Here is a 27,777-nt window from a genome sequence, read left to right as displayed (position 1 = left end):
AGATCTGTAACTGAGACTAACGATCTATTTAATATTGCGTTCCCTTCTGTATGTCACACTCTGTTTATCCGTAAGTATGGTTTCTGAACCAGGTGGAGGACTCGCCATCGTACTCAGGAGCTCCTTCCGACTCTCCACCTCCACCATGAAGGACTCCTTCCCCACCACTGAACACCTTCACTTCCAGATCCAGACCAGCCCTAGAACCACACTCCGTGGCACCCTCGCCTTCATACCCCCCCCCACGGACCCTACGCTTCGTTCACCACTACCATCGCCGACCTCATTGCACCTCACGCCATCGCCTCTATTACTCGCCGGAGACCTGAACTTCCACCTCGACAACCCCAGCGACCCCAACTCCACCACCGTTTTGGACAACCTCGCCAACATCAGGCTGAAACAGCTCGTAACCACACCCACCCACAAGGCAGGACACACCCTCGACCCCATCTTCGCAGAAGGTAACAACATCCACTTCAGCCACACCACACAACCCCCATGGACAGACCACCACCGCATACACTTCCATGTCGACAAACCCACGCCGCCAAAACCTGCACCGTGCCCTCCACGAAGGAACTGGAGCCAAGTCACTGAGGAACAACTCAACTCCACCCTCAACTGCGACGCCCCCACCATCTCCACCAACGCCAACCTCGCAGCCAAAGGACTCCACAGATGGATCTCCAACTGCGCAGACAAGTTCGCACCCCTATGCAATCCCGACAGACAGTGCCCCATGAAAGCCACCTGGTTCACCGCCGGCCTCCAAGAATCCAGGCGCACCTGCAGACGTCTCGAGAAAAACTGGAGAAAGAGCAAAACGTGAGAAGATCACACCACCTACATAAACACCACGACGGAATACCACCAACGTATCAGATCCACCAAAAGGACCTTCATTCAAAACAAGATCCTCGCCAATGCCTGCAACTCCAAGCAACTCTTCAGCATCATCTAGGAATTTACCAAGCCCCCCAGCAAAACCACAGACATCACCCCTTCCCAGGACCTCTGCAACAAGCTCGGATCCTACTTCCATCTAAAAATCAAGGGACTCTTTGACAACTTCAACGACCAGACACCCAACTCCGAAATCACTTCCTTCTCCAGCAACGCCATTCAGCTCACCATCTCCTCCTAGACCCCAGTCACCACCGAAGACACCACTTCGACCATGGAAGGCATTAACTCAGGAGCCCCCATGGACCCCTGCCCTCGCACATTTTCCACAGAGCCGCCACGGTTCCCAAACTACGATGCACCATCAACGCCACCTTCAAGACCGGCATCTTTCCTGATGACTGGAAGTGCGCAGAAGTCAGACCCCTGCTCAAGCCCTCAGCAGACCCCACCGACTTCAAGAACTACCGACCCATCTGCCTCCTCCCCTTCGCAGCCAAAGTCACCGAGAAGACCGTCAATGCACAACTAACCAAATCCATCGAAGAAAACGCCATTCCTGACCCCTCCCAATCCGGATTCTGCAGCAACCACAGCACCGAGACCGTTCTACTCGCCGCCACAGATGACATTCGCACCCTCCTCGACCAAGGACACACCGCAGCCCTGATCCTACTCAACTTCTTTGCAGCGTTCAACACCATCTCTCACCGCTAGACTCCACGACGCCGGCATACAGAACCGCCCTCGACTGGATCCGCTCATTCCTCACTGGCAGAACCCAAAGAATCAGACTGCCACCTTTCCTCTCCGAACCCACGGAAATCAACTGCGGAGTGCCCCAAGGATCATCGCTCAGCCCCACGCTCTTCAACATCTACATGGCCCCCCTCGCCACCATCGTCAGACAGCACAGACTCAGCATAGTATCCTACGCCGACGACACCCAGCTCATCCACTCCCTCACCAAGGACCCAATCACCACCAGACTCATCTTACAGGAAGGAATGAAGGACGTCGCATCCTGGATGAGTAGAAACTGCCTGAAGCTCAACTTCCTCTGGCAAACTGCTCGCTCCTCCAAGGACTTACCTGCTGTCTACATCAGTGCTTCTTACCTCGTTCCTACCTCGTTGTGCAGCAGTCCCCCGCCGCCGCCATCTCCACCAGCAGCCGCAGTGCGGGGACAGGGTCGCACTACACTACCCAGCATCCTGTGCGCCAGCGGACCCGCTGACGCCGTGTTCGCGCCAGGAGGCGCTTAAAAGACCCCCGCTGCCTCCGCGTCGCGGGACGCGCGCGGGCAGCGCCGGGCGGAGCCCGGGCAGAGGGCGGGCCACCTACGGCCGTCCAAGGCCGGAAGAGGCTGGGCTGGGCCACCCCTCTATCAACTGCACTTCTAAGTAAGTAGCCGTACTCTCTTCAATATCTGTCAGCACCGCTTATAAATGGCTGCTAGAAGGGCTGCGAAAGCCACACCTGTTGGGATGGTAGCGGGGACACTCGACCAATTTATAAGGAGGGCAGCATCGGTATTGGAGCACGAAATTGAAATGACACAGCGCCGCTTATCCCAAGACCCGGTCTTCTTAAGAAGATCCTCTTTGGGTATTACTGCTCATGCTAGTTCACCTGTTTCCACTAAATTAAATTTAGCTATTGAGGACTATCCAACAACCACACTGAATATTGGGACCAGTACAGACGCCCGGGTCGATGACCTCACGCAACCACCATGTGGGCAGTTCATTAATATAACTACGGCCCCAACTGAGCGGAACCTAAACAATGATAAGGAGTCAAGACCTAAGGAGGGTGCTATTCCAAAGAAGAGGAAGGCTGTTACTTCGTCACGGGGAAAAAAAACGAAATATCCTAAAATCACGACCAAATCGCCTCCCCGGACTACGGTACCTTTGGAGTCCTGCTCCCCTGGGACCCTAACAGACACCCCCGTTGAGAATGGTTCACTATTTGTAAATTCATGCTCCCTGGATTTAGACTCATTAGTGGGAAAACTGAGTCTTGTTTTATCCTCTCTTATCCAGCCTGTGGAGCAAAAGTTGCAATATTTAGATGTCAGACTTGGGAAAATGGAGGCTCTACTTTTGGAAAATATGGGCCTTAAAAAAGATCTACTTACCATACAAACCCAAGTTAAAGCCCTAGTCCCTTTGTCCAATGCCTCTCACCCTCAAACCGACATTATTGCAAAAGATCAACCCCCAATGTCCAACACACAGGGGTCAACTTTGGGCTCTCTTATTACTGACTCTAACAATAGCCTTAATTCTGTGGATAAGGTACATCCCACCCAACCGCTGTTATCGGTATCCCTACCAAACTCTGTTATTCCAGGGAAGGTGCATGTTGCTGGAAATACTAACTCTCAAGCTCTACCATGCATCAATTTACCTCCGGATTGTGCTCCATATGTTGTTGTTCTAACGGAGGTCCCGGAATTACCGAGTAACAAATCAGAATCATACGAGGAACTCAGGAACAAGACTATGCACTGGTTGAATTCTCATAGATCTTTGCCTAGTTCTATTTATAGTAAAATTTTGCATGTTAGAAGAGTGAGGTGGATAGGTTCCAGATCTAAAAATGTGGGAGGAGATTGTGTAATTATTAATTTTGAGGACTTTAGGGCAGTTGATCATATATGCAGTTGGCAACAGTCAAGCTCTAATACAATGATTAAATCATGGAGGTTAGACTATTTTTATCCAACAGCTCATATTTATTCCCCTCCCGATTACGGGAGATCTGATTTGAGGCCACAGCAAGAGGACTCCTGGCACCTTGCACCTAGAAGTAGGGGTAGTCTACCTAGGGGGTGAAATGATGGGTATCTCGTTATACAATCGATACAGCTTGCTCGATCAAGTTGATTGACTTCCTGTGTCGTCTTGTCGTCCCCTGCCCTACCAAATTGATGCTTACAAAAAGGATGAAGTTTTTGCAACTTTTAGAAATAAGCATCCGGAGGTGGTAAAAGTTTTATCCAACTCTAGGTCACCTACAGAGGTTGGTGTGGTGGCCAAAGAGTATCTACTCACAATAGATGGGGAGTTTAGGGATGATCGACCATCCTCTATGAATCCTAATTGTTCGTTGGTGCCTCAATCTCAGTATACTAGTGCACAGGCGGATTTTAACTTACTTGGATTTGGGACCCATGGCTCTGCTGGCCCCCGTCACGAGGGCGATGTGGGTACTAAGCTGCCAAATACAAAAGGGTCCCTAAAAATCTTATCATGGAACATAGCAGGCCTTGTGTCTAATCTAGATATCCCAGATTGGTATACTTTTGTGGATTCCCATGGGATCTGTTTATTTCAGGAAACATGGGCGACAGGTCCCACCCATAGAGCAGGGTATGTAACTTTTGCAGAACCTGCGGTAAAAGGTGCAAGAGGTAGACCGTCAGGGGGATTGTGCACCTGGATAGGCATCCACCTTGGATTCACGCTGAAAAGAATAGTGACAAATAGCCCTGATCTCACGTGCATCCTGATGTCTCATAAGAGAACACCTAAGCTGGCCTTGATTAATATTTATTCGCGGCCAGTAAAACTTGGTGGAACCTCTGACACCCTGGATATGTTAACTGCCTTACTGCATAAACTGGGGGGTGATGTAGTGTTGTTGATTGGAGGCGACTTCAATTGTCATTTTGAACCATTACATGGAGTTCCTACAATGACCAAGGCTGAGGATGAGATTTGGTCAGTTCCTCCCCCTATTGCCTACCCTGATAAAAATTGGTCAGCCTTAGTTCTACAACTGACCTCCCTCTCCCTCACATTTTCCCTCAGAGCTTGTAATGGTCGCTTTAAAAGCGACATCCCTGCTTACTATACTTACAATGGCCTGGGGCATACATCAGTTATAGACTACTTTCTGGTGAGCCTGACATCCTGGTCAAAAATCCTGGATTTTACCGTTTGTCGGTGCCCGGAAAGTGACCACAATCCTTTGATAACTGAGTTGGATTTCCAACTAACTGGTGGGGAGAGTGCTACAACCAATTCTCCCAGATGTGATCTAAGGCTAGAACAAGGTGGGAGAAGAATTCGATGGGCAGCCGCGAAATCTTCTGTGGAAATAATGCCAAACTTATATAGAAACGTAGTCCCCCTTCTTGAAAAGACCAACCACGCCTTTAGCGACCCTTTACTACCATTGATATGACTGCAATCACTGATATCCACAGTGAGATGGTTTCTTTATTAAAGGATACCTTTTACAAAGCAGTTCCTATCAAAACCAAACCATGTCTTGGTGATAATCCCTGGTTTAATAGAGGACGCCAAATCAGCACTACTACTGGCTATAAGCCAAGGAAATAGACAGTGCATTATTCAGGCTAGACAAGCTTACAAGAAATTGTTAAAAAATGCTAAATCAGAAGGGGAGGCTGATCGTTGGGCCGCCATCTCACTTGCCCTTGCGGCAAAGGATGCGAGGTCCTTTTGGAACCTTGTCCATACTGGGAATCCAGAAGGAGGATCTGGAATCATCCCCAATATTTCAGAGGAAGCTTGGTCCTTTTATTTTAAAGATCTCTACTCTATCTCTCCCTCCTGCACTCGGGAGGCTCCGCAGAGTCCTTTGGCTCTGAACCCTATATGGCCAGCGCAAACAATTTCACTGGAGGAAGTAAAGATGGCAATACTCAGGATCCAGCCAAATAAAGCTCCGGGGCTTGATCGCATCCCAGGTGATTTATTCAGAGAAGAATTATCAGTTTGGGCCCCTTATATCCTGGTTTTATTCAATGCAATTCTGCAGGGGCTACCTTTGCCTAGCACTTGGCTTGGGGCGGAGATTATCCCAATATATAAGAAGGGTTCCCCGCTCCAACCCTCTAATTATAGGCCGATTAGCCTTATTGATGTTACACAAAAAATCTATGCCAGGGTTTTGTTACAACGCTTGGAGAGCTGGTCTAGTGATAATAATATCTTGACGCCGCTCCAGGCGGGATTCAGGGCGAAAATCTCAACAATTGATCAACTATTCCGGTTACAAGTGTTATATTGGAAGCATGTGACCCTGGAAGGGGGTAGTCTTTATCTTACTTTTGTCGATTTAAAATCTGCTTTCGACATGGTGGATAGAAAACAATTATGGTCCATGTTATTATCAATGGGGGTTCCACCCTATTTATGCCACCAGCTTAAAATTTTACATGCTGGCACCTTTGCAAGAGTACGCTTCGGTAAACAAGGCCAGTTAACTGGAGCCTTCCCGATTGAGAAAGGTGTTAGGCAGGGCTGTGTCCTTGCTCCAACACTATTTTCCCTTTTTCTCAACGGGCTTATCGAAGATCTCATGGCCAAAAAAGATATAGACTCCCCCAAATTGGGCGCCCGGAAATTCCCCGCCTTAATGTTCGCGGATGACACGCTGCTGCTTTCAAAATCTCCAATGGGGATGCAGCGTGTGTTAGATCAATTCTCCAATTGTTGTTCCAAAAGAAATCTGGTGGTCAACATAAATAAGACTAAGTACATGGCTTTTAATGCAAAAACTGTTAACTGCCCCCATCCAATGATGGGTGGCAGACCCCTTGAAAGGGTTTCAACATTTGAATATTTGGGTGTGACTTTAAATGACAAAATGGGTTGGGGTCCTCAAGTGGCCAAGTCCAATTTCAGATTAACGCAAGCAGCAGGGGGAATTCTTAAAGTACAGAAGAGTTGTACCCTTAAAATTGTTAGTGCCCCGCTAGAAATTTTTAAAGTGAAAGCTAGGGCCTCTTCTCTCTATGGGGCAGAACTTTGGGGTCATACATCAACAAACAACCTATCTATAACTGAAAATAACTTTCTAAGACAACTATTGGACCTCCCAAATAGCACTCCTTTACTCCCATTAAGACTTGATCTTAATGTTTGTCCAATTGCAGACGCTATTGCCATTCGACCGTTACTTTATTGGAAGCGTCTCTGGAGTATACCGGAGTTGGTGAGCTATAAGGAGGAGCTCAAAGTTGTCATGGCTTCTATTGGTTCTGGAAGGATCCCTTGGCTAGCCTTCGTAAAACAGTCACTTATATCGAATGGCATTGAGGAACTCTGGTCTAATCCTGAAGTTTCCTGCCCAGCTATTTCAAAGAAGATTGTGACTAGTGCGGTCAGGGAAAATAACCTAAGGAATCTCTTTCGCTCAGTAAAATCATCAAGCTTAACCGATATTTTTCTGGATGTAAAATCCTTTTATAGCTTTGAGTCTGCGATTGATTTAATACAACCTACACTAGCTAAAAAACTCTTATCTACAGTTTAGATATGGCACATTGCCATTTCTTTACATTTCTGATAGGTGGAAGGGGGGAGCTGTACGCCCCTGCCCTGGCTGCCTTACTGAGGATGAAACCCCGGTTCATGTCATCCTATTTTGCCCAGCTTATGCCTATACTAGGAAGATATGGATAATACAGTTGTGCAAGAACCTGGGTATAAAACATTATTTGGCCTTTTTTAGGATATTAAAAACAGACACCAACCCATTAATCGTCTGTACAGTAGCCACATTTTTACATTCAATGTGGATTGCACGAAGGAATTTGATTAATAATGCTATTTTAACTTAAGACTATCCAAAATGAATTTAAGAGAGTAGAAATATTTTATTCTTTTTAGGAATAATATTTTTATGACAATTTTTAAATTTATGGAACTATTTAAATTTTTAAAGGAACAAATGTTCTAACAACCATGTAATATTGTGTAACTGCATTCATGAAACGGACTGTCTGTTTTGTTGTTTTGTTCATTTTTTTTAATGTGCTTTTAAGGTAAATTCAACCGCAATAAAGCTAATTGAATTGAATTGAATTGAAGCTCAACTTGGAGAGGACAGAAGTCCTCAGACCCTCTCCCTCTGCATGGGAAAACACCTGGTGGCCCACCGCCCTCGGCAGGCCCCCAACCCCAAGAACCATGCCTGAATCCTCGGCATCGTACTCAACTCCTTCCTCTCCATGATCCGACAGGTCAACACCGTTGCCTCCAGCTGCTTCAACACCCTCCAAAAGACCTTCAAGTGGATCACCCGAATCAAGGAAGGCCGTCACCCACGCACTCCTAACAAGCAGACGGAAACGCCCTCTATGCCAGGATCAACAAGTCTCTTCTCCGCAAGCTCCAGACCATACAGAACACCGCAGCCAGACTCGTTCTCGGCATTCCTCGACACGAACACAGCCCAACACCTACGGAACCTCCACTGGCTCCACGTTGAGAAGAGAGTCACTTTCAAGATACTCACCCCCACCTACAAATGCCTCCACAACACCGGACCCCAATACCTCAATGAGAGAATCTCCTTCCACGTACCCAAGAGAAACCTCCGATTCGCTGACCTTGCCGAAACCCCGCGCATCCGCAGAGCCAGAACAGGTGGAAGAACCTTCTCCAACATCGCAGCCAAGACCTGGAACAAGATACCGATCGACATCAGACGCCCCCCCTCTCTGAACATCTTCAGGAAAACGCTTAAGACCTGGCTCTTCGACTGAACGGACCGCTTAAACCCCCTCCCCGCCCAGTGCCTTGAGACCCTCGCGGTGAGCGCTTACAATTCCCCTGATTGATTGATTGAGGTGCACTGGATAATTATCCCCAATATCTGTTCAATACCTGCACTATCTGACGACTAGAGGTATTATATGAGGTGATGAAAGCCAGGTGGCCATTTTTCTTATTCTTCACCTTCTTATTTCTAAGAAGATCTTCTCTCTTAAAGTTGCTCACTCTTTTGTGTATCGCATAGGAGCTTGGAATAGTACATTCTTTGCGCCAATCTATTCCTAAGATCTAGATTAGACATACATTCTACCTCCTCGATGTAATTTCTTTTAACATGTAGCATCTAGCGAAACAGAATAGATTTAATAGTGTTGGACGGATGAACACTTGTTGCTAGTAGTGTGCTATTGAAGGCAGAGGGTTTAGATATAACGTGCTGAGAATTTTGCAGCCAGTAATGTGAAAGGTCACATCTAAAAAAGCAGTTCCTCTTTTCTGACAATTCATGGTAAACTTGCCAATCAAACTATTGTTCTTGAGGTATTCAAAAATGTCTTCTATTTGTAGCAGACAAACTGTCTAGATGACAATATCATCATCAATATATCACCCCCAAAAGTGGATAAACTCAGTCCACTTGGATGCGGCTTGAGACCAGGCATGACTCCTCTCAAACCACCCCATAAACAGGTTGGCATAAGAGGGTGCAAACATTGATCCAGTAGCAGGACCCTGCAGCTGCTGGAACCACTGTCCATAGTAAAGAAAGAAATTATTACTCAAAATCAGGTCAGCCATTTCTGGCAGCATCTGGGAGTGCTCATATAGATTTCCGCATCTTGTTGAGAGAAAATGGTCTAGAGCTCTAAGAACAAAATCTTAACGAAAAAGGTAATGATGGATTTGTATGATTTGGACGACAAGGTTAGATGATCTACTTTCTGCAACACTAAATCCAACAACCTTAAAAAGATGAGTTTTTGGCATTACATTGTCTCAAGTCTAATGAGTCAACAATCATCAGTGAAGCAGATAAAGGGGGTAATGTTGTTAAGAATAGCTCCCAATACCATTAGGAAGCGAAGCGACAACTTGATAATCAAGAGTGTTATAAGGCTTTAGGATCGAATTCTATTTTGTGTATCATGTCCAATAATAACAACAAATTGGGATACTGGCAGGAAACCTGTTTATTGACAGACTTGAAATACATGTATTTTCTTTTTTTTAAATATTTTTATTGATGCTTTTTTCGAATTTCCGTGCATACATCCTCAGGGAAGGGAATGCCAGGGAGGAAAGAACACACACTAAAAGAGGATTATAATCAATAGTTCTTCAGGGATATACATCCATAACGACAACGGAACAATTAGTACTTATTATTAAATAATACAAGAAAAATGAACAGATATGCATAATTCATGTATGTGGGATATCTGAAGTGCTAATGCACATGAGTGCAGCGCCCAGGGATTATGTCCCACAGGACCTTTGCCTGGTATCCAAATCCCAAAAATCTTAAAGAGCTAGTCTTTACCTAACTTCTACAGTGCTTAAAAGGATGCGAAGCAAGTAGTAAATCATATTCAACAGTTCATTTAAATGATTTCCATCCTCGCTTTACTTCCTTTATGCTCGTACAGCACAGTCTCCAAGTTAAAAATTGAAAGTAAACGCCCTTGTTGGAAGGAGGGGGGTTCAAGATCGAGCTACGCTGAGGCGCTGCAAAGATGACTGTGGGAGGGCAGGCCGGATACTCAGACGAGGAGGCTGTATATAGTGTGATGCTCGGCGTGTTTTATTTGACAGGACCGGATTAGGACCACTCCAAAGTCTTATAGAGCTAGCAGTTGTCCCCTCGGGCTCTTCGGCTTTCCCTGGTTCCTCTTCGGAGGGTTCGTACTCTTGGGATTCTCCTAGTTCGCCTTCGGAAGTCTCGTCCCCTGGTTGTTCTCCAAAAATCAGGGCGCACAAAATATGAGACCATTAAAGCATCACTGGGCATCCGGGCGCGCCTTCTCAAAGATAGCTTGCCTGAGAAGGAAATTCCCAAAGTAGACAAGAACAGCTCTAGGATGGCTCTAATTCGCTCCATCAGAGTGGCCCTGCTTTTTATGCAAAAGAGGCAATCTGTGCACTCTCTGCACCTCTGTCCCCCAGTCTCAGGACACAGGCTCTGAGAAGGCACCTTTGAGGAGATCTAGCATAAATGCTCTGATGCCATTGCCTTCAACTTGCTCTTTTATCCTGAGGAATAATAGGTTGTTCCACCTTTGACGATTCTCAAAGTCTTCGATCTGCCACTTGATATCAAAGATATGTCCTTTCTGACTTTCAATTGGTGTATGCATTTTAGGAGCACACAAGGAGATTTTTTAATCCCGATATTGGACAGCTTCAATACCCCGAAAACAGTAATAACGGGGCGCTGCTTCGTGTTTTCTATCAAGAACCTCTGCTGAAGGGCCATAGCTCCTGTGGCTTGAGTTACACCAAGTGAAAAATTAAGTTCTACCAGAGAGGCTTAGTCCCCTGATGGTACATATCTTCATAAACCTACCTGAATAATAAAATCAAGAATATATAAGGGTATTCAATATGTCCCTGATTTCACATCCATTGTTGTGTGACCGCATGAAAAAGGAAACGGTCAATAGGGAGACAGAGATCCCCTTATACACCCTCTTCTATCTGATATATGTGGTGGGAGACAATGTGTGAAAATCTTAAAGCCTGAAGAAGGTGGTGAATCCAATTATACCACCGAAACGCGTCGCTTGCTTTGGTTAACAACAGCACCCAAGTAGTATTTGATCTGGACAAATAAGTATAAAAGAAAGAGTGTTATCCAATATTATCTTTGAGTCATCATAAAAATCTGCATTTACACTTGGAGTGTTGCTATAATCTATTGTGTTTTGAGAATGGATTTTTATTAGTTTGATGTATTCTCCCTGTTTTGTGCAATGAAATATTTTTAATGTACATATATATTTGTTTTTTATTGAAACAAAAAAGTTTTTGTGATTAAGTCTATAAAGATTTAAGAATAAAATATTTATAGAATTTATATTATGATTTTGGTCTCTATTTGGTGCTAACTAATGAATGGTTGAAGTGGTTTAAGAGTTACGTTGGTATGTTATAAATAAAAGTGTCCAAAGGGATTACTTTTTTGACAGAAGTGTCTTTCTGACTTTCAGCCTGTCCCTTAAGGACCCCCACATCAGTTTCTACTACTGTTGTTCTTTCCTCTATGGTGTTGAGTTTTTCCCCAATCTCTGCACAAGATTTAGACACCTTCTTTAGGATGCCTGGCAGTTGTTTAGTAGCAAGTCGGGCACTCCAGCTCTCGGCCGGGTTTCTGATTGGTGCTCGTTGATCATGCCATAGATAAGTTGTAATGTAGGTTCACCTGGTTCGACCCCGATGCCAGTGTGTATTGCTTCCTTAGACACAAATGAGATTTCATGCCAGTGATCCTGATGCAGCAATTGAGTATTTGTATAGTCCCATTTTAGAGCAGCTGCCGTCTGGGGCTCTTTGTCTCTCCCTACTACACATGCCCCTGGTTTCCCTTTTAACCTTTTCTGCTGTTTCCAATTCTTGGCTGTGGCCCCCAGTGCAGTGTAGAAGCTACTTTCACTCGCCTCAGACAGGGAGGTGCTGGCTTCATCCTTGCTCGATTTGGGGATGAGGCCAGTAGAATCTGACTTGTCGGTGAGGGAGTAAAACATATCCCCTCCCTCCCGCCCAAGATAGGTCCAGAGTCTGGTTATTTCTGAAATTATACCCTCTATGTTCGTTATCACCTGAACCCTCCACTCCGAAAGATTTGATTCCTTCTCCCTGCGGGCGAATGAGCCGCTCTTGTCCAGCTTACCTTGAACAAGCATATTAGGCCCAGCGCCTCCTTCACCCATTAACTGAGTTTGATCCTCTTTGCTTTGAAAGTTTGGAGGGTCAGAACTGGCCATGCTTAAAGATACCTCTGAGTTGGAATACAGGCATCAGAAAACAGGTATCTTAAAGTGGGTTATCCTTGAAATACTTGCATATATATGCTTCCTAAAATACACATGGACCCTTCATATCCAGCGGATCGTCTCATTGCTGCGGGCATAGGGTCGCCCGTGGAACACATCTCTGAATTTGCAGATGTGTTCCATAAACCATTTGTTGTGAACCTGCCATCCTTTGTATGTAATACAACAGACATCCTAAGGAAGTTCAAAGATGTTGTATGGGATCTGGAATGTATGATGTATGTTATTCTGGATTTAGAGAGCTTATACAGGTGCATACAAAAAGAATTTGGTCTTAGGGGTCAAGACCATTTTCTCTCAACAAGACACATGAATCGAGCAATCCCGGATGCTGCTGGAGATGGCTGGCCTCTTTTGAGTAATAGTTTCTCTCTTTACAATGGAAAGTGGCTCCAGCAGCTGTAGGGTACTGCCATGGGATCAAGATTTGTCCCCTCTTATGCCAACCTCTTTATGAGGTGGCTTGAGAAGGGGCAAACCTGGTTTGCAAAGGCATCCAAATGGACTGAGTTTATACACTTTTGGGGGTGATATATAGAATAAATTATCGTCATCTGGACATGCTCTCTGTAACAAATGGAAGACTATTTTGAATATCTCAATAACAACAGTTTAAATGTCAAGTTCACTATGAACTGTCACAAAATAAGAATTGCTTTTTTAGATGTGACCTTTTACATTACTGGCAACAAAATTCAAAGCACATTATATCGTAAATCCACTGCCTGCAATAGTACACTACTAGCAACAAGTGCGCATCCATCCAATACTAATAAATCCATTCAATTTGGCGAGATGCTACGTTTCAGAAGAAATTGCACTGAGGAGGTAGAATGTACATCTAATCTAGATCTTATGAACAACAAATTGGCACAAAGATAGTACAATTCCAAGCTCCTACAAGATAAATAAAAGCGAGTGAGCAACTTTAAGACAGAAGATCTTGTTGGGAACAAGAAGGTGAAGAATAAGAAAAATGGTCACCTGGCCTTCATCACCATATATAATACCTCTAGCCATCAGATATGGCAGGTATTGAACAGACATTGGGGATTATTATACGGTGTACCTGCTTTAGAAACCATGCTTATGGATAAACCGAGTGTGATATACAGAAGGGGACGCAATAGTAAAGATTTAGTAAGTCCCAGTTACAAGTCTCGGTGTAAGAAAACAAGATGATTGGGCTGGTTACCTCAACAACCATGTGGTTTCTATAAGTGTACTATATGTACCGTGTGTCGATACGGCTTGAGCAAGAAAACCACTTTTAAATGGAACACATGTGCAAATCACAAAATTAATGCATTTAGCAACTGACGGACGACGTTTGTGATCTATGCCATTGTGTGGAATTGTGGTAAGGAGTTTGTAGGTAGTGCTACCAGAGAACTTAGATTTAGAATAGCAGAACATATTAGGGCAAGCTGAAATAGAGATACATCATACCCACTGTCTTCAGATGAATAGAACAGAAATGCAAAATGTCCTTGATGAACCTGGTGTTGCGTTTTTGCGTTTACTCCGGCAGGAGGCCCGTTTAGGAACTGTTGAATTTGGCCTCAATAAAGATCATGAATTTCATCCCTTTCTGTAATGAGTTGTGAGTCAATCTGGATGGTCTGCCTGTTTGGTGATGGAAGGGGTTTACATTATACTTTTGTAAGGATAGGTTGGCATTTGCCAGACCCGTTCATTTGAACTGGAGTCTGTCACTTTGTTGTTGCCTCTTTCCAAACGGACTATAACAAATATGGTCATTTTTGTATGCCCCGATTGCGTCCCACATTGGCTTAGACTGTCAGATGAGAATCTTGTTGAAGACGGGCTTGAATCTTCTATGCTGAACTGTGATAGGCGTGATGGTCCTTTGTTGTCCGGTGCCAATATGTTGATATAATATTGCAGTGAAGAAATGAATACTATGGAGCAATAACAGGAGTTTGATCTCTTGCTTACACTTTTTTGGTACCTTACTGTGTGGATTGGATTGTGTTTATTGATTGTCCATACATATGGTTAGTACTTTAACATGGTTTCTGTTTTTGTGTCTCCCTATAAATTATATATTAAGAAGTGAATCTCTGTTTAAGTCAACATTATTAGGGAGTTCATGGATATATGCTGCATGACAATTTTCTGATATTATTCTAATCAATACAGTTATTATTATGGTTAGATTACGGACATTTATTACAAATTTTAAAATTATATAGTAGTGTTTGAACGTTACATGTTTGATAGCGGTTATTCGATCAGAACTGTTACAAGATTGCTGCCGTTTACAAGGCCTAAGATGGAACTTGTTTGAACTTGTGGACTGTCCTTACACATGTGGTATAGCGTTAGTGTGCTCTTTTTTCCACTGGTTATATTTTTTTCATTATTGACAAAGTTGGAAAGAAGTTCCCATCAGCGAAAATAATACATTAGAGAGCGTATTTGATATATTTCTTAAGGCAGTGTGTGACATTATGTAGCACAACCCAATAGGAACTTTATCAAAGTTACCGTTCCACAATAGCGGACCCAATTGCATTGATACGAGTGAAGTGATTTTCTCCACCTGGATGGACGTGAGGATAATCTCATGAGTATTTAAAATGGCCCCAAATTTGAAACCGGCTTTATTGTTTGCGACGGTAATTTAAGGTCGGACTAGGCCTAACTTTGGTAAGTGACGGGGTACGAGTGACTATTGTTTGATGAACGCCAAGCTCTGTGTAATGTCAGGGTTGGGAGATTAACTGCGATTGATTACTGTTGGATGCAAGTGTTGTGAAACATGGGAGGATCTTTATGATTTCATGCAGGCTCTCAGAGTTGCGTTACTCAGCATTCAGGGTGAACGGTGTTTGCACTGAAGTATAATAGGTTGATTATCTTCATATGAGTTGATCTGAGGTACATTTTTGGCGTATGGTGCTGAATCCGAACACAGCTTTGTTGCTTATGGCATACACGAACAGTGATGTTAGGATAGACTGGAATGAACTTTGGTATGTGAAGGGGTATGAATGAATGTTGCTTGATGACCGCCAGGCTCTTTATGTCAGGATTGAGAGACTTTTCTTGTTCTTGACTATGGTCTGATACGATTGTTGTGAAATATGAGAGGGCGTTCACAACTGTGTGCAGGCTTTGATGAGTATGTTAATGTGCAGTCGTGGTGAATATTGTTTGTAATGACGTACAGTGGCTTGATGTAAAATGTTTAACCGAGCGAGCGCACTGATTCAGTGTGCTCACTTTGTATTTTTTTAAGGGACTCTTACTTTTAGGACTTCAAATACTTTCAATACCTTAAAACTTACGTTCTTAAGGTACATTATTATGATATATATATTGTAGCAAATAGAAATGTATTTTGGGGTGTTAAGGATTTTAAAAAGAATTGCTGCATGTGCTTTTTGATAATATGGAATGCACCTCAGGTGTTGTTCGTAAGGGAGAAGCTTTATGGTGGTTGTAGATTATGTTTTTTCACACTGGATTTTGGTAAGAGGTAAATTTGGAGCTCTGGTGATGTGGTTATTTAATCAAATATTTACTCTTCACTCACAGGTGAGATTTAATAGTACTGTTGAGTGTACAAGGGTTGGACACTACTTTCTGATATATTTCGTTTAACTGAGAAACACTGAGCTGGGTACTTATGCTAATGTTAATCTTTTTTTGAAGGAATGGGTTTTCAATTTTTGGGAATGATGGAATTACAGCAACAACTTTCTCAAATGACGAGTTATGGCATATTGATACAATTTATGGTAAGTGAAAAAAACTCTTTTTTCTTTGTACAAAAATTATACTTTTGTGCATGTTGCAACTATAAAGGAGGAATGTGGATTTAAATGAGTTTAAACCTCTTTCTCCTTTAATCTTTGCCTTTACTATTGAAGATATTATTACTGGAAGCTCATTTACACCTTTGAAGATGATTAGTTTGCAAATAGAACCCCTTGCCTAGATACGTTTTTATTTAGCCCCTTTGTAGATTTTGTTGTGTCCAACAATGGGATATTTTGCTGTTCTGTTAGAAACGTTTTTTTGGAATACATGGTGGATCAGAGTTACAACATTCGATATGTCTCGGATGAAACTATAATTATGAATGTGTACTTCAGAAACAATGGTATATGTAAGGAATAAGAACATAAAGCTGAAACCTATATTTAAACAATTTATTTAAAGACTTTCAAATTGGGGTGCTGTACGTTGGCTTACTGTTTCAAGTTTGGGTTTTCTCAAACAACGGACGTAGCTGTTTTTAATTATGTCTTGTGTCCATAATGTTATATATCTTTTAATTGGTTGCTCTGTATGTTGCTTTATTGTGCATTTGATGTGTATAATTTGCCCTGATCAATGTTTTGTATGTGGCTTAAACTGTGTCATGTATGTCTTTTAACAGCCCTGGAGAAGTCTGGTTATTATGGGACGAAATATCTTGGCTGTGCCCATGTCCTTGTAAATTTTAAGCAAGAAATAAAGAATGAATATTTTAACCATACCTTTTTCTTGACATCTACATGAAATTAAATGAGATGATGTGCAACTAAGAACTTGTGGAGAGATGCGAATAAACTTTTTTTTATAGTGTTTTTGACTGCCACCAAGGGAGCTTCTCCCTTATTTCTGTTTTGCTTGGTACATATAGTAGGAAAGGCTTGGTAGGGAGGTAGGTGTTTTAGGTAAGTAGGGATTATTGGTAGGTGTGTTTGATTAGGTATGATAGGTTCGGTAATGTAGGGCAATTATCTTACGTATGAATTGTAGGTACGATATGTAGGTAGGTCTGGTTAGGTGGTTGATATAGTAAGTTAGGATGTATGCAAGCACAGACTTTCTTAAAGATGCAACAAAAATAATGGCCTTTTTTCAAAACAATCTACTATTCAGTAGTTTGCTGTGTATCAGCTTTAAATTCACAACTTACATGCAAACTTCATCTTCTGAATCAATGTTTTTCTTCTCTGAGGATGCAGCTTAACTATGCTAATGCAGTCTATTTAGTTAAGGATGGTTACTCCTTGTTATCATATTGCTATAGCCAAGAAACAACACACAGAGGCTAAACTATTACCAAATACTTCAGCTAAAAAGTAAAACCTATTATGCCAATGCTTGTTTTTCTGTAAATAGAACATAAAACAGTTCAGCACATCACTTTTCTGTTGAGCTGCTCACTGCATTGGTTCTATTACAATCTGCTAACTGGAGATCAGTAATTTTCCATGATTTTGGTGGTCTAAGACAACTGTTGTGTTTTCAAAATGCAAAAGACATCAGAAGCTAGAAAACCCACTCGCATTTTCAGTAAACAGATCTGAACATGATTTAAGAATAAATGTGTAGATGAAGGAGCAGATGATAACATTAAGAAGCAGAAGAGTTTGAGAGGCTCAGAAAACCTAAATGTTCTCAGAAATTACACTGATATTGGTTTATTTGAATCTCTTACCCGTAACCACAGCCCATGCTCCATAATGTTTCACTAGATCAATACGGCTCACCAGGCGTGGGATGAAGTATACTCTGAGAAGGCCATAGGAGTCACATAGGAGATGAAAGCCTTTTTTGGCCATATAACAGGCCCCAACCAAGGCAAGAGTCTCCACATAGCTGTGGCAAGAGTGGGCGATCTCGCGGTAAAGCAGGTAGAAACTATCAACAGCAGCCATGACATCAAAAACTCTGCAAAGACAATAAAAAAAACTAAGCTTATTATTTCTAATATATCACACGAAACACTGAACAACTTAACATATACCCAATTGGCCAAAAATACTTAAAGTAAAAAACATAAGTTCCACATTACTGGTTAAGCCAAAACCCCTGGATGAGCAAAGTTTAGATGCATCTTTAACAATTGTATTTGATGTGTATTCAGACAGTAGCCAATACCCAAAGCTTCGGAATGAAGACTGAAAGAAACATCTAAGATGGTGTTTTTCAAGCTTGAAACAGGAGAATACTATGAACCCGGAAATAAGATTATTCAGTTAAAAATGAGATGGTCAGTCCACCATACAACAAGAACTATGTCTGAAATTGCAAAATGGAGAAGTAAAAATTAGTTTTAACGTGTAAACATTTAAGGATGGGACAGGTTTCGTTTCTTTTCTTCTAACAAAGCCTGTACCTATGTTCGCGTTGGGACTTTCAACTCCCCATTGCAATCCACATCTTGCACAGAAAGTTGAAAATTAAATGAATCCTTACAACCAGGGTATTTGACACCACACTGGTACATTAAGGTTGGCAAAGTCCCAGCAGCTGATGTAAACCTACATTTTCACAATATGATCAATAAACAACCATGTTAGGCAGCGCTTGTTGATGTTTACTACTAGTCTTCATTGCTGCAGAAGACAAAGAAAAAAGTACATATCTTAGATCTGGGATCTTCCTTTCGTGATGACATCAAATCTGCTATTTTGAAACTGCATACTCAATTCTCCGAACTACCGGTCTGTTCAGGAATCTCTGTCTCAGAACCATCAACCTACATGGAGAATCATCCCTGCCTGAACCCCTTCCTCATCTATCAGCTCAAGGCCTGCCATAAGTGACCCTCAGTAAATTCTTCTGCATTTGAGTCGATGTGCCCACTTCAGAAGCCACACACTGGCAACTATGCAATCTATACAGCCACTTGTTATTGAATGAAGACACATTCAGCACATTTGCTGACCCGAGTCATAAGGGAATGATGAAATCATTTTGGAGACTCATAGGCCTAATACTCTTACTCACTGTGTACGTTTTTGCTTTTCTTCCATGGTCGCTAGTGCCCTGTATCTGCCAGTGTTTTGTGCAAATAATGTTGGGAGAAAGGTATCTCCACGTCTGACACACATTTAACTTTTGTAGTTTTCTTCAGCACCGTGGATTACTTGGCTGTTGTTTTAAATGCACAGCTTCTTTCAAAGGGTACTTACTCATTGAGCAGTGGTCTGCTTGGCCTGGTTGGAAGCTGCATTTTGGACTACTGCAAGTCAGCAAACTGGTGGTCTGCAGTCTACTGATAGGATACAGAGAGTAGCCTCCCTGAAATTGTGGAACATACAAACATTGGACACCAACAAGGGTGTTCCTACACTTAAAAATGTTCTAAACTATGAGATATTTAAACAGGGGAATCCCCACCTTCATGCAATATTAGACCTGAATTGAGCCCTGAAAAAAACAACTGTTATATGAATTAACTCAGACGTTTACTTTATACACATACACCAAGTTTTTTTTTTAAATGAATGGAGGGATAGTAGTGGCAGTTCATTCTGCCCTGATCTGCAGGGACATGCCAGGTTCAATGGCTAGTGAATTTTAGCGTGAATATTTATTTAGCAATAGATGAGGAAAGGACCAAAGTATAGGGACGGTAAGCATATGTGGAATTACGTCTAGTAATTCACTGTTAGGGTGAAGAGGGACTATCCTATCACCTTTACTGATCAGAGTATGCATAACACCACTAAGAATATAATTCAGAGGCACATCATTAGCTTCAGGTACTACAAAGAGTCGACATGGCGCACAGCCCTGTGTGCCATGCCATCCCTACACTAAGTAAGATATGGGTAAGCCACCCCTACTGCAGGCCTTTAGCCCAAAGGCAGGGTGCACTATACCTTATGTGTGGGCCTATCAGCAGGAGCAGATATGCCCCTACAATGTGAGGTCCATTCTGTGACGTAAATGAACAGGGAAGCCATAAAGAATACAAGGGTTGAATACTCATCAGCAGGAGGTTCCTAGCTCAATGATGGCTTCACTGATTTCTAAGATGTTTGGTACCAAACATCTTGACTTATAAATTCTCACTGATGCCAGTGTTGGATTTATTAATACATTCACACAGAAGATCCTTTTAGATGGTCCTCTGAAACTTAACTAAACACTAGTGGGGTCTCTGGCTGGTTTCCACCAGTCTGTCACCACCAGACCTGTTTCTGACCTCATCGGCTGAGAGCCAGTGCGCTCAGAGGACAGAAACCATACCTGCTCTGGGCACTGGTGTGTCACACCTACTCCAGGACAGGATGGCCTTCTCAGGCGAGAAGCTTCAAATGGTGATGCCGCTTTTTAAATCCAACCCAGGAACCCCCTGATAGTGGGGGAGGCCAAGCCCCCTTTCCTGCTCCACTTCTGTAAGGAGGAAAAGCAATAACATTAGTTAGATGAGGAGGAGGGTCCTCCCTCAATCTGCACCACCCCTAGGGTGGGGTAGGCGAGGTGAACCCTTATCCTGAAATTCCCCCATCTTGAGATGGTGAGAAAACTTCCAATCAGGGCTAGGGTAGTACCTCTTCCCACAGGAAGTAGTCACTAGAGGGTGTAGACACCCTAGAGGTAAGTAGCCCATTGGCTACTGCCTGTCTCCACTTAAATTGAGTATTTGGGTGGCTCCCCAAAACCTTGACTTCAGATTCCAAGGACCAAAAAAAGACACAGGAAGAAGACATGCTGCAGAACTAGGAACTGAGCCCTGCTGCAGAAGAAACTGGCACCAAACCCTGACTACTGCAAAAGGACTCGACAGCTGTGGCCTGCCATCCCTAAGTGAAACCTGTGAAGCCTCCAAGAAACCCAGAGCCCAGCCAGCCTTCGCCAATTGGCTGGGACCTCGTTTTGGATTAGTGGCACTAGTCCCGGTCAGACCGCCAGTAAAGACCGCGGGGGTGAAGACCATCACAGACCGTGTTGATGCGATTCACCCCACCAAACAAAAGTTGCAAAAGCCAAGGCTTGTTGGCCACCAGACCGGTAACCAACCCTTACAACGCATCCACTATCCTGAGGAATCCTCACAGTACCTGCAACCAATGCTGGAAACAGCCCCACTCCGGTAAGCTTGTACCCACTTTTTGGTGGCATCGACTGTGTTAAAGCAGCAACTTGGGTACAACCGCGATGGACTGCCCTAACTGCACCTGTAGATGAACGCCATCAGTGAAGAGGCAATTCTGCATCCCAAGACCTCCAGCACTTCCGACCCAGGTAACCCAGAACTGCCTTCTGTGCCCGAGCCCTGGGACTTCCAAAACTCTGACTCCCATGGAGTAGAACTTCCTGTGAACTCTGGGTGACCGTTGTCCTCCATAACTCTGTCGCGGAGTATTGCCTCCATCGACCACGACAGTAAATGTGCTGGCGGTACTCTGCTATCTAACCCTATGCTTTCTTCTCTTGACCGCGACAGCCTCTGACTGAGGGTATTGACTGATGTTGCTTAAAACCTGTAAGCATGTGTCCTAAACTGCTTTTGGTTAAAAATCGGCATACAAAGCATTTATTCACTGTTAAACGAAGTTCTTGGTTTCTAAATATATATATATATATTATCTACTGGCGGTCGCCAGTAGATAGTTATAGTTAGGACCGAGTTTCCATAGGAAATCTCAAAATTCTATTTTGAATAACTTTGGCGCCGGTTGACTTATCTTCGTGAAATTTTCAAAACTAATGGGGCGCTTCGCTCAGCTCCTACCCTGGAAGTCTCGGGGTGATTCGTAAAGCGGGGGCTGAGAAAAAGGGGGGGTCCCAAAACACATTTTCCCCATGCATTTTTCCATAGGGACTTTAGTCGCAGCTACAGCCTGAACGGCTTAACATAATTATGTGAAATTTGGCAGAGAGGTACCTAAAAGGTCCATGAAGTGCCTTTTGCAGGTCTGGTGTAAATCTGTTCAGTATTTCCTGAGAAAAAAGAATTTAAAACAATATATATATCTGTAAGCGCGCAGCGTACGCGCTGGGTGCGCGCACTCGGCAGTGCGCGAGCGCACTTCTGATTGGTTGTAAGAAGTAAGTAAACGTTCTAATCAGTGGAAATCTGGAAGCGGCGGCCGCCATTTTGTCTCTCGCATAAAGAGGGGGTGAGAAACAAAGGGGGAGAACGTGAAAAGGGGGCAGAGTGGGGAGATATTGACCCACTAGGCATTGTAAGGGGGTCACAGTAGGACCTTGTAGGGCAAAAAAAAAGATTTATATTTTGAAAAAAAATATCGCCGAGTGCGCGCACCCAGCGCGCACCCGAAAAAAAACTTTTTTAAAAAAAGAATAAAAAATCGCATTTAAGTGTTTAGATATAAGGTGGCTCTAAAAAGAGCCCTTGTGTTCATTGTGTGTTTTTTGGTACCTACAAGTAAGTACCGATGCAGAGTCTAAAGTTCAAGAGGAAGACTCTGTTGCCTTCATCAGTGAAGTGTACACCATCTCCTCTATAAATGTCTTGCATGTTGTAATGCAAGTTGTTGTGGTATATAGAACCCATACCATAGTCTCTGAGGAAAGCAGAAATAGATTTGTTGACGTGCTTCCTTGCTTTGTCAATCTGTGGACAAAATTGGTTGGACCAGTTCCACTTTTGCCTTTGGCATATATTAGAATATACAAAGGCAGTTTGTGGAAAAAGCGACATCAATTGCACAAAGGTGTCCTTAATAAGCATTTCCAGACCTACCCCAGTTAGAGTGCCTAGGTCATTACCACCACAGTGCACAATAAAAAGGTTAGGCTGTGGGAGATGTAGAAAGGTTTTCACCAAAGGCATTAATTGGTGCCACTTTAACCCTCTCTGACCAATCCATTTAATGTCTACATTTGGCAAAGCAAGGTCTCTCACCATACCTCTTTTTTCTGCAAACTTTTCACTCCAGAAGACATAGCTGTGACCTACAATCCACACTGTGAACATCTTCCAAGGAGATCTGGATGCACTCAGGAGGTGTCTTTCAGTAGAAAGGCAATATGAAATGAAAGACAGTTGTAAAATGGAGGCATACATATTTTTTTAACACAAAAAGAACACATTGGCTGATTCAAATCTTTTAACAGAAAAAAGTAGGCTGTATGTGTATATGTTTAGAAGCATGTTTTGTATTGGTTCAGAAAATTGTGTTCCCACAGAAGATTAGATTGGATTTGCTGTTAGGTTGGACAGGTGAACTACTCTTGCTCTTTGGATTTGAAACATTGTGTGCTGAACTTCTGACCTCTCTCCTCACAGCAGTGTTCCATGACCTGTTGCTATGGTAGCAGGCAGAAGTCAAGTTGGGGGAAGGGTACATTTGGAAAGGGGTTGAAGTTTTCAACCAATAGAAATGTGTGATTTCATTTGAAAAAAAGTGGGAAGCACTGAGATTTGAAATTAACATGTATATGTGTGAAAAAAGAGAGGGAAACATTGCCATTTACTGGTTCTGGAGAGAGGAGAGAGGTGTAGAGCTCTGATATTCTGACTCTGATAGTCTGCTGTTTCAGTGGCACATTTCTTAAACAACTAACTAATTTTAAAGGTGAGTTATGAGTTTGAGAGGGAAAGTATGTGGTGATTTTTGAGATAAATATTAGAATTGTGAATCTTCTTCAAAAGTTATGTTTTACATTTTGAGGTTTGGGAGATATTTAACTGTCTTGAACTTGTAAGATATTAAGGAGTATGTTTTCACCATACGTTAATGTGTACTGGTAACAATGAGGAATACTGTTTTGTGCCTACCATCAAACCATGAGTCTGTGTGCAGAGAAGAATTGTAGACAGAGATTTAATTTGTGTTGCTGTTGAAAAGTAAGACTTGCAGTTGAAAGAAAAGGACAGCTTCTTTTTAATTGTGATGGTTAGGATTTAGCAGAAATCACTTTGAAAGAAAAGAGAGGAAAATGGCAACACATTTGAAATTAGCATTAGTTCTGTAAGAATTGCAGTCCCAGGAAAGGGGCAGCCTGTGTTTTGTGCCTACCAACACAGCATGAGTCTGTGTGCATATAGGAATTGTTGCCTGAGATTTAATTTATTTGTGAAGTTGTTGTTCTGTAAGAATTGCAGACCCAGGAAAGGGGCAGTCTGTTTTCAAAACACAAATTAACTCTTACCACACATGCACTGTTACATACATCCCAGCAGTCTTCATGCAGTTTTGGAAGTCTTTTTGCTCATCTGTCTTGCACCAGACAATACACAGTCTCCAGAAACACACTCTTGGCACACACGCAGCAGCTTCTCCAACACTCCCATGCGTAGTACTCAGCTCTGTGTGCTGTTTCAGATAGCACTGTGTAACGCAAACACATTCAACGTCACCAAGGCTCATTTCCTTTGCTCTAGTGTAGTCACTCACCCAGGTTGCACATGCTCATGGTATGAAAAAGCAGTAAGGACATGTGCTCTTTTCTGCCTCTGTAATCTACAAGGAAAATGTGTCAGGCTGCAACAGTAATTATCACTTGCTCTACCACAGTAGTAAATGTGCTTTGAAATTGGCAATCAAATTCTGTTTTCTGCTTAGAATCACACCATAAGGCTGTGTGCGCACAGGAATTGTGGCCAGAGATGTAATTTGTGTTGCAGTTGTTCTGTAAAACATGCACTTGCAGGAAAGGGACAGCTTGTTTTCTTCAAATGTGGTGGTTAGCACTCAGCAGAAAACACTAAATCGCAAATGAGAGGCAAAAGATAAAACATTTGAAACCAACAGGGTAGATTTCCCTTTTAAAATAGCAAAGGCACAGGTAGTTGCCATATGTTCAAAACAGAAAATAACCCTTAGCACACATGCACTATTACATACATCCCAGCAGTCTTCATGCAGTTTTGGAAGTCTCTTTGCTCATCTGTCTTGCACCAGACAATACACAGTCTCCAGAAACACACTCTTGGCACACACGCAGCAGCTTCTCCAACACTCCCATGCGTAGTACTCAGCTCTGTGTGCTGTTTCAGATAGCACTGTGTAACGCAAACACATTCAACGTCACCAAGGCTCATTTCCTTTGCTCTAGTGTAGTCACTCACCCAGGTTGCACATGCTCATGGTATGAAAAAGCAGTAAGGACATGTGCTCTTTTCTGCCTCTGTAATCTACAAGGAAAATGTGTCAGGCTGTAACAGTAATTATCACTTGCTCTACCACAGTAGTAAATGTGCTTTGAAATTGCCAATCAAATTCTGTTTTCTGCTTAGAATCACACCATAAGGCTGTGTGCGCACAGGAATTGTGGCCAGAGATGTAATTTGTGTTGCAGTTGTTCTGTAAAACATGCACTTCCAGGAAAGGGACAGCTTGTTTTCTTCAAATGTGGTGGTTAGCACTCAGCAGAAAACACTAAATCGCAAATGAGAGGGAAAAGCTAAAACATTTGAAACCAACAGGGTAGATTTCCCTTTCAAAATAGCAAAGACACAGGTAGTTGCCATATGTTCAAAACTGAAAATAACCCTTAGCACACATGCACTGTTACATACATCCCAGCAGTCTTCATGCAGTTTTGGAATTCTCTTTGCTCATCTGTCTTGCACCAGACAATACACAGTCTCCAGAAACACACTCTTGGCACACACGCAGCAGCTTCTCCAACACTCCCATGCGTAGTACTCAGCTCTGTGTGCTGTTTCAGATAGCACTGTGTAACGCAAACACATTCAACGTCACCAAGGCTCATTTCCTTTGCTCTAGTGTAGTCACTCACCCAGGTTGCACATGCTCATGGTATGAAAAAGCAGTAAGGACATGTGCTCTTTTCTGCCTCTGTAATCTACAAGGAAAATGTGTCAGGCTGCAACAGTAATTATCACTTGCTCTACCACAGTAGTAAATGTGCTTTGAAATTGCCAATCAAAATCTGTTTTCTGCTTAGAATCACACCATAAGGCTGTGTGCGCACAGGAATTGTGGCCAGAGATGTAATTTGTGTTGCAGTTGTTCTGTAAAACATGCACTTGCAGGAAAGGGACAGCTTGTTTTCTTCACATGTGGTGGTTAGCACTCAGCAGAAAACACTAAATCGCAAATGAGAGGGAAAAGCTAAAACATTTGAAACCAACAGGGTAGATTTCCCTTTCAAAATAGCAAAGACACAGGTAGTTGCCATATGTTCAAAACTGAAAATAACCCTTAGCACACATGCACTGTTACATACATCCCAGCAGTCTTCATGCAGTTTTGGAAGTCTCTTTGCTCATCTGTCTTGCACCAGACAATACACAGTCTCCAGAAACACACTCTTGGCACACACGCAGCAGCTTCTCCAACACTCCCATGCGTAGTACTCAGCTCTGTGTGCTGTTTCAGATAGCACTGTGTAACGCAAACACATTCAACGTCACCAAGGCTCATTTCCTTTGCTCTAGTGTAGTCACTCACCCAGGTTGCACATGCTCATGGTATGAAAAAGCAGTAAGGACATGTGCTCTTTTCTGCCTCTGTAATCTACAAGGAAAATGTGTCAGGCTGTAACAGTAATTATCACTTGCTCTACCACAGTAGTAAATGTGCTTTGAAATTGCCAATCAAATTCTGTTTTCTGCTTAGAATCACACCATAAGGCTGTGTGCGCACAGGAATTGTGGCCAGAGATGTAATTTGTGTTGCAGTTGTTCTGTAAAACATGCACTTCCAGGAAAGGGACAGCTTGTTTTCTTCAAATGTGGTGGTTAGCACTCAGCAGAAAACACTAAATCGCAAATGAGAGGGAAAAGCTAAAACATTTGAAACCAACAGGGTAGATTTCCCTTTCAAAATAGCAAAGGCACAGGTAGTTGCCATATGTTCAAAACTGAAAATAACCCTTAGCACACATGCACTGTTACATACATCCCAGCAGTCTTCATGCAGTTTTGGAAGTCTCTTTGCTCATCTGTCTTGCACCAGACAATACACAGTCTCCAGAAACACACTCTTGGCACACACGCAGCAGCTTCTCCAACACTCCTATGCGTAGTACTCAGCTCTGTGTGCTGTTTCAGATAGCACTGTGTAACGCAAACACATTCAACGTCACCAAGGCTCATTTCCTTTGCTCTAGTGTAGTCACTCACCCAGGTTGCACATGCTCATGGTATGAAAAAGCAGTAAGGACATGTGCTCTTTTCTGCCTCTGTAATCTACAAGGAAAATGTGTCAGGCTGTAACAGTAATTATCACTTGCTCTACCACAGTAGTAAATGTGCTTTGAAATTGCCAATCAAATTCTGTTTTCTGCTTAGAATCACACCAGGAGGCTGTGTGCGCACAGGAATTGTGGCCAGAGATGTAATTTGTGTTGCAGTTGTTCTGTAAAACATGCACTTGCAGGAAAGGGACAGCTTGTTTTCTTCAAATGTGGTGGTTAGCACTCAGCAAAAAACACTAAATCGCAAATGAGAGGGAAAAGCTAAAACATTTGAAACCAACAGGGTAGATTTCCCTTTCAAAATAGCAAAGACACAGGTAGTTGCCATATGTTCAAAACTGAAAATAACCCTTAGCACACATGCACTGTTACATACATCCCAGCAG

At 42.9% G+C, this 27,777-nt stretch overlaps 1 protein-coding gene across 2 annotated transcripts in view; it reads right to left on the bottom strand.

Moving 5' to 3' along the window:
* The window catches only part of HSDL1 (hydroxysteroid dehydrogenase like 1), a 107,177-nt gene that overhangs the window by 52,763 nt on the left and 26,637 nt on the right, over positions 1-27,777 (bottom strand). For both annotated transcript variants that reach the window (XM_085638274.1, XM_085638275.1), the window contains exon 2: positions 17,958-18,190. In XM_085638274.1, coding sequence (XP_085494400.1) covers positions 17,958-18,177 — 220 coding nt within the window. In that variant the 5' untranslated portion in view covers positions 18,178-18,190. The remainder of the gene's footprint in view (positions 1-17,957; positions 18,191-27,777) is intronic.

The sequence above is a fragment of the Triturus cristatus genome, chromosome 12 (genome assembly GCF_964204655.1).
Source record: "Triturus cristatus chromosome 12, aTriCri1.1, whole genome shotgun sequence".
NCBI classification, from domain to species: Eukaryota; Metazoa; Chordata; class Amphibia; order Caudata; family Salamandridae; genus Triturus; species Triturus cristatus.
This window is presented reverse-complemented; position numbering and strand designations above follow the sequence as displayed.